General features: G+C 42.0%; 1 protein-coding gene across 1 annotated transcript in view; it reads right to left on the minus strand.

The window, feature by feature from the left end:
- Window positions 1–8,241, minus strand: part of LOC133730631 (uncharacterized) — a 120,253-nt gene extending 112,012 nt beyond the window's left edge. Inside the window, exons 1-3 of the mRNA XM_062158183.1 lie at window positions 4,710–8,241; window positions 3,746–4,610; window positions 2,866–3,610 (exon numbers count right to left, since the gene is read on the minus strand). Of these exons, the coding sequence (XP_062014167.1) occupies window positions 2,866–3,610; window positions 3,746–4,610; window positions 4,710–8,241 (5,142 nt within the window). The remainder of the gene's footprint in view (window positions 1–2,865; window positions 3,611–3,745; window positions 4,611–4,709) is intronic.
- Window positions 8,242–8,629: the final 388 nt, after the last annotated feature.

Here is an 8,629-nt window from a genome sequence, read left to right on the forward strand (position 1 = left end):
GAGGGGAATTGACTTACTCCTCAAATTTCGGGACGAAATCTTAAGGAGGGTAGACTGTAATACCCCGGAAAATCCAAATTAAATTCCGTGGATTTTTAGAAATGATTTCACGATAGTGGGAGCGAGTACGAGGCTCGGAGAAGTTGTGGAATTAGTTCGAACGATTTTATTTTCGAAAACGAACGTTTTTAGGGGGTCAACAAAGTTGACTTTTTATACGTTCAAAATTTGGGAAAACTTCCTTCATGAAAGTTGTAGAGCTCGTCGATACGAGTTCGTGGACATGTGGAACGCAATATTCGGAGTTCGTATGATTAAGTTATGAATTTTTGAAAATTGGGAATTTTCTATAAATAGGAAAATTCTGATTTTATTTTTCATTCAAGGACAAAAAATTCCTTTTTTTGCGGAATAGTCCCCCCCTCTCTCTCTCTCTCTCTCGCGCAAAACCCTCCCCACGCTTGCCGACCCGCCGACCCGACCCGACGCCAGCGGCGCCGTCGCTCGTCCTCCGGCCACGACCCGGCCCTCCCCGAGGTCGCCTCGAGCCGCCCAGCCGCTCCCTGCCACCGCCTTGCCCCGCCGCTGCCCCCAGATGGAGATCGAAGCCCCCCCCGAAGCTAGAACCCGACCCGACCGGAAAACCACTTTTCCGGCGTTGCACGGGCCGATCCTCCCCATTTTCGTGATCTCCTCCTCCCCCTGATTATCCCCATGTAAGCCTTTCATCACGATTTTGTGTATAGAACGCTAGATCATGGTTTGACTTTTTCGACGTCCCTGATTTAATCTGAATCTGATCAGACGCACGAGATTAATCCAACTTCAACGCTTGATCTAGGACGATCTAGGCCAAACCAGACTTAGCTCCAGGTATGGAAGTCGATCACCCTTTCATTTTGAACCAGTTTGTAGTTGGTCACTTTGCCATCTGAGGTGGTTGACCGGCGTTGACCGCCGCGTTGACCGCCCACTGACCACCGCTTGTGGCGGCGCATCAGACCATATTTCGAGTTTTCATTATCTAGGCGATGATCTATGCATCCATACGAGCGTTTTGATATATAACATGGTCATGTTAGAAAAAGTTGATAAATAGTGGATTTACGTTTTGACGTTACTATTTAACGTTTTTACGTTTATCTTCGGTTTACGATCTGTGAAGATCTGACCATCGGTTTTGCTTCAATTTTGGATATGTTGATCGTATGACTGTCCCGGTGACCTTGTGAGGTCACGGGCGAAGATCCGACCGTTGGATCTTCGTATAATTGAGAAATAGTGATTCGGAAGGCGATTCGTGAGAATCTGACCGTCGGATTTTCATATAATTTTGTGGAGATGTTAGTAAAGGCGATTCAGGAAGATCTGACCGTTGGATCTTCGTGATAATTTTGGAGGATGATCCTAAAGGCGATCCGTGAGGATCCGACCGTTGGATCATCATTAAATTCAGATCCGACCGTTGGATCATCGTTTAATTTGAATCTGAGCGTTGGATCGTCGTTTAATTACATATTTGAGTTGTTGGCTAAGTCAAGATCATTATTGGACTAGGTGATTGACGGTTTGAGTTGGTGGACGATTGTGGATCGTATTTTGAGCTGAATTGAAGACGCAGCGGGATTATCGAGGTGAGTAAACCTCACGTGGTTCATATTACGAACCCAATACAATTAATTGCTTTATTTTGTTGCAATCATATGAACTATTGTTGGTGTTACTAGACATTCCTGTGTGAATGTCTGTATATATATTATTACGTGAAATAATATGTATTGTTGGAGTTGTGTTGAGTTATTGTTGAGAAACAATATATTGTGAGAGATATTGAGTTTATTGTTGAGAAACAATATATTGTGAGAGGTGTTGAGTTTATTGTTGAGAAACAATATATTGTGAGAGGTGTTGAGTTTTATTGTTGAGGAACAATAAATTGTTGTGATCTGTGGAGATCACTAGGTCACGAGGTGACCATGGCATCTATTAGTGAATCACGCTCTCGTACCGGGCTGGTGGTTATTAATAGTATTAAATCGTAATCACGTCTGTGGCCGGACGAGTGGTTACGTTCAGTTAGAGCTCTAGTCTGTCTGTCAAATGTGGAGTGACCTTATGAGTGAAATTGAGAGTAACTCATAAGTGTCAATATATATATGGTAACCTTATGAGGGAAATTGAGAGTAACTCATAAGTGTCTACATATATATATGAGAGTGAGTGATCTTATGAGCTAAATTGAGAGTAACTCATAAGTGTCTATATATATATATGAGAGTGAGAAAGTAACGTGGGTTTGTGGTAGTCTTGAAATCTAATAAATCAACAGTTCTTTCTTGTTTACTCATACGGGCTGTAAAAAGCTTACCGGGTTTTGTGTTGTTGCAACTCCCGGTACACTATTCAAATTGTGTAGCGGGTAATCCTACAGGACAGGAGAACCAGGACGGTGATCGTGCGGTTAGAGCAATTGTTAGAGTTTTACAACAATTGTAAGTTGTGAGGTGTGTTATGCTCATTTGAGCTTTATAATATATTGTGAGAGTGAATTGTAATAATGAACTCGAAGTTTCGAGATTTGGTTTTTTTGTAATTGTAATTATTCAGGTTTCGGATTTGAATTTATCATTCAAAATCCGGGGCGTGACATACATCCTCCACATTGTGCTCCACAAACGCCTCATAGTAAGGCTTTAGACGATGGCCATTCACCTTGAACTCACTTCCAGTTGCTGGGCTTCGTATCTGTATAGCACCATGAGGAAAAACATTAGTAACAATGAAAGGACCAACCCATCTAGAACGCAACTTACCAGGAAAAAGTTTTAATCTAGAATGAAATAAAAGAACTTTTTGACCAACGACAAAGGTCTTTCCACGAATCATCTTATCATGAAAAGCCTTTGTCTTTTCCTTGTAAATCCGTGCACTATCATAGGCATCATTTCGAATTTCCTCAAGTTCATTGAGTTGCAACTTCCTATGAAGTCCAGCTTCATCCAAGTCCATATTGAACGTCCTAACGGCCCACCAAGCTCTATGCTCCAACTCCACGGGTAAGTGACAAGCTTTCCCATACACCAACCGAAATGGTGACATCCCTATTGGCGTTTTAAAAGCTGTCCTATATGCCCACAATGCATCCTCCAAACGTTGGCTCCAATCCTTCCTTGAAGGTCCCACGGTTTTCTCAAGTATCCTCTTGATCTCCCTATTCGAAACTTCTGCTTGTCCACTTGTTTGAGGATGATAAGGCGTTGAAACCTTATGTGTCACATGATACTTCCTAAGCAAAGCTTCAATGGTTTTGTTGCAAAAGTGAGAACCTCCGTCACTAATGATTGCTCTAGGCATGCCAAACCTACTAAAAATGTTAGACTTTATAAACTCTGCAACAACTTTAGAATCATTAGTCCTGGTGGCTTTCGCTTCCACCCACTTAGAAACATAATCAACAGCCAAGAGAATATAAAGAAAACCATTAGATGAAGGAAAAGGACCCATAAAATCAATACCCCACACATCAAAAATTTCGACAATTATCACTGGTTTTAAAGGCATTTGATCTTTAGGGCCTAAATTACCGGTTCTTTGGCATCTATCACATGTCATACAAAAGTTATATGCATCCTTGAATATAGTAGGCCAATAAAAACCACATTCTAACACCTTCCTAGCAGTTCTATCAGAGCCAAAGTGACCACCACATTGCTTAGCATGACTAAACTCAAGTATAGCTTTTTGTTCATTATTAGGCACACATCTCCTTATCAATTTATCTGAACAATATTTCCACAAGTAAGGATCATCCCAAACATATTGTCTAGCTAAAAACTTAAGCCTATCACGTTGAGCACTTGTCATGTTATTAGGGAACGTTTGAGACACCAAATAATTAACAATATCTGCATACCAAGGCTCACTTACCTGGATTCCGAAGAGTTGTTCATCCGGAAACATCTCCACTAAGGGTATGGCGTCCTCCTCACTCACAAGTCTGCTCAAGTGGTCAGCTACAACGTTGTCAGAGCCCTTCTTATCCTTGATCTCCACATCAAACTCTTGGAGCAAGAGTATCCAACGAATTAGCCTTGGTTTTGCCTCCTTCTTTGACATTAGGTACCTTAAAGCTGCATGATCAGAATAAATAATAACTTTAGTACCCAATAAATAAGATCGAAATTTTTCTAAGGCAAAAACAACAGCTAAAAGTTCTTTTTCAGTTGTAGAGTAATTGAGTTGAGCATCATTAAGGGTCCTTGACGCATAGTAGATGGCATAAGGCTTCTTGTCCTTTCTTTGGCCAAGCACGGCCCCAATGGCATAATCAGAGGCGTCACACATGATCTCAAAGGGAAGAGACCAATCTGGGGGAAGCATAATTGGTGCAGACGTTAGAAGCTCCTTCAAAGTGTTGAATGCCTTCTTGCAATCCTCATCGAACTCAAACGCCACCTCCTTTTGAAGCAAACGACATAAGGGCCTAGAAATCTTGGAAAAATCCTTGATAAAGCGCCTGTAGAAACCTGCATGTCCAAGAAAAGAACGGACCTCCCTCACACTTGTGGGGTTGGGTAAGTATCTAACAAGATCTACTTTAGCTTTATCTACTTCAATTCCACGTTTAGAAACAATATGCCCTAAGACTATTCCTTGTTTAACCATAAAATGACATTTTTCCCAATTTAAAACAAGGTTAGTTTCTTCACAACGTTCAAGTATCAATTCTAAGTTACTTAAGCAATTTTCGAAATCTTTACCAAAGACAGAAAAGTCATCCATAAAAACTTCAATAATTTTCTCAATAAAATCAGAAAATATACTTACCATGCACCTTTGAAACGTACCTGGAGCATTGCAGAGTCCGAATGGCATTCTTCTGTAGGCAAACGTTCCAAAAGGACAAGTGAAGGTCGTTTTCTCTTGATCCTCATTAGCAATGGCGATTTGGTTGTAACCAGAATACCCATCCAAGAAGCAATAGAACTCATGGCCAGCTAACCTCTCAAGCATTTGATCAATGAATGGCAAAGGGAAGTGATCCTTTCTAGTAGTGGCGTTGAGCTTCCTGTAGTCTATGCAAACTCGATGTCCAGTCACAGTTCTCTGAGGTACCAACTCATTCTCTGCATTTTTCACAACTGTTATCCCAGACTTCTTTGGCACAACTTGAACTGGTGAAACCCATTTGGAGTCTGAGATAGGGTATATGACGCCACAATCAAGGAGCTTGATGACTTCCTTCTTCACAACTTCCATCATGGGTGGGTTCAAACGTCTTTGAGCCTCCCTAGTTGGCTTGGCTCCCTCCTCAAGCAAAATCCGATGCACACAAGTGGTAGGGCTAATGCCCCTGATGTCTGCTAAAGTCCAACCAATTGCAGTCTTGTGTTTCTTAAGCATCTCCACAAGTCTATCCTCTTGAGTAGACGTTAATGATGAAGATATGATCACAGGTAACGTCTCTTTATCTCCCAAGTAAACATACTTCAAATGATTTGGCAATGGCTTTAATTCTAAGGTGGGTGCCTGAATCACTGAAGGTAGAGGTTTATTAGTAGAGATAGGAAGTGAAAACGAAGGACTTGACTTACCTACATAGGACGTTGCTTCAAGAGAAGCAACGTTTTCTATGTGGATGGATTCATAAGAATCCGTGAGCTCCTCCTTAGGTGTGATGGCGCCATTCTCAAGAATACCAACTCCACTTGCAATGGTTGAAGCCATGGTATCATCCTCCATAATTTCCATGAATTTCTGCGCAAGTTCATCAAGGATATCAATAGAAAAACATGAATGAAAATCACTTAAGGGATACCTCATTGCTTCAAAGATGTTGAAGCCAACAACTTCTCCATCAAATTCCATTGTCAAGGTGCCAGAGTACACATCAATTTTAGTTCTAGCCGTCCTCATGAAGGGACGACCTAGCAAAAGTGGCGTTGACTTGGGAGAAGGCTCCTCCTCCATCTCTAGGACATAGAAATCAGCTGGAAAGATTAGCTCACCAACCTGCACAAGTACATCTTCAACTAACCCCTTAGGGTATGCATTAGATCGATCTGCCAATTGAATAATAACATTATCATGTTTAAGTTCACCTAGACCTAGAGATGCATAAACAGAATATGGCATAACATTTATAGAAGCACCTAAGTCTAGCATGGCATTTTCGAATCTAGTAGTTCCAATGACACAAGGGACAGAAAAACTCCCTGGATCCTTACACTTTTCTGGCATTCTGCGTTGAAGCACAGCTGAGACATTCTCACTTACCTTCACCACTTCTTTCTCACGGTTTTGTCTCCTTGTGGTACAAAGTTCCTTCAAGAATTTGGCATACTTAGGAATTTGCTTGATGGCCTCAAGGAGAGGGATGTTGATTTGCACCTTCTTAAAAGTTTCCAAGATGGCCTTTTCGGCCTCATCCTTCTTGGACTTAGCATATCTGCTTGGGAAAGGCAAAGGAGAAGAAGATGGATTAGCAATAACTGAATTGAAAGAGTTAGAAACATGTCCTTGAGTATTCGGTTTTGCATTGGAAGGTGGAGATGTCACATGAGCCTTAGACGTTGCAGGGTCCTCTTCCTCCTCTAATATTGACGTTGAGATCTTCTTGGGAGGCTTAGGGAGGTCTACAAGGGTCTTACCACTCCTTGTAGTGACGACTTTGGCTTGCTCAAAGTGAGGATTTGGGATGGTACCACTTGGTAGCTTTCCTTGCTCATGAAACTTACCCATAAACTCCACAACTTGACTCATTTGCTTCTTCATCTCATTCACATCCGTGGATATGGCATTGATCTGATTCCCATGATGAGTTTGACCTGCAATTAAAGCTTGAGTAGATTTAGTTAGGGTTCGAATCAATTCATCATTAGAAGAAGAAGAAGCATTTGAATTAAAATTCGAATTAAAAGGAGTAGGGTTAGGAGGTTGGGGCTTTTGATAAAAGCCCTGAGGACGTTGTTGGAAGCCTTGAGGTGCATTTTGAACGTTGTCATTGTCCTTCCAACGAAAGTTAGGGTGGTCCCTCCATCCAGGATTGTAAGTATTCGAGAATGGATCATTCCTAGGACGTTGGAACCCTTGTTGGAAACCTATGGCGTTGACACCTTCTTGTCCTCCACTTTCCATGAGTTGAGGGCATTGGTCAGACACATGCCCTTGCATAGAACATACTCCACACACCATGACTTGTCCTTGTGCTCCCTGAGACACAAGAGTAGTAAGTTTGTTAATTTTCTCTTCCAATTGGGCTAAAGTACTTACCTCATGGACCCTTTCACGTGTGGTGGTGGTCTTGGACCTAGAGTTCCCATATTGTTGTTGATTCAAGGCCCTATTCTCAATAAGGATCATTCCAGCCGCAGGCTCCTTGTCAACAAAAGATCCACCAGAAGCAGCATCTAACATGTCTCTTTCCAAAGGTGTGAGACCATCATAAAAGCAAGTGAGCAAGGTCTCATCCTTCATGCCATGTTGAGGGCATTGAGTGATAAGAGACTTGAACCTCTCATAGTATTCAGCGTAGGACTCATCTTGCCCTTGTTGGATGCCACTTATCTTCTTCCTTAACATGATGATGCGAGATGTAGGAAAGTACTTCTCAAGAAACGCCTTCATCATGTCTCCCCAAGATGTAATTCGTCCACTAGGCAACTCGTAGAGCCACTGTTTTGCCTTGTCAGCCAACGAAAATGGGAAGGCCTTCAACTTCAGAATATGCTCATCAGCTCCTTGAGGCTTCATGCTAGTGCATATGAACTGAAATTCCATCAAGTGGTTGTTGGGATCTTCCATAGGGAGTCCATGGAATGTAGGAAGACGATGAAGCAACCCAGACTTCAACTCAAAATCAGCTGTTAATCCCTCAGCTGCAGCAGGGTAGGTTATGCAGGTTGGCACTCCCCCAGGTGGGATGACGGATGTAGAGAGTTGCCTTATGGTGAGAGCCATTGGTGGTGGTGGTGGTAAAAGTAAAGGTAATGGGGCGTTGGGTGGTTCTTGATGTGGTGGATGTGGGGTATGTGGTGGTGATTGATCAGATGAAGTGTTTGAAGCTGCTGATCCTCCTTCTACTTGATTCCCTTCACTATCTATTTCAAGCTCACGAATTTGAAGTGGAGTAGAGACTTGAACGTCAAAGATGTCCGAGTTCTGCTTTAGCTTTGCAATCCGTTCTTGGATGACGTGAAGGGGCGTTTTGGTGTACTTGGGTGGTTCAGACGATCCAGACATTCATTGATCTGTAGTAAAACGAAAGAACAAAGTTAGTAAGGTATAAACAAGACGTGGACCAAGGTGCACACATTAAAAGCGTCACATATATGCAAGTATACACAAGGCCAACAAAAATTATATAGTGGTTAGTTACAATCTTTTACAACTTTCGAAATAATCAACTTTAATAAGAGAATTTGTAAGTCAAAGTTTAGACGTGCGGCCCAGAGATTCTAATGTTAATACAAGTCTCCCCTTCTAAATCTTTTGGTAACTCTTTTCACACAGAGCCAGGTAGTAGAGGAACGATTTTGGCGGAGCTCAGCTCACTTGATTGACAGGGGACGAGACCCTTTGTCAGCACTTCTCGTATCCAATCAACCTAGACACTCTGGCTACTAAGGTG

This window comes from Rosa rugosa, chromosome 2 (genome assembly GCF_958449725.1).
Source record: "Rosa rugosa chromosome 2, drRosRugo1.1, whole genome shotgun sequence".
Taxonomy (NCBI): Eukaryota; Viridiplantae; Streptophyta; class Magnoliopsida; order Rosales; family Rosaceae; genus Rosa; species Rosa rugosa.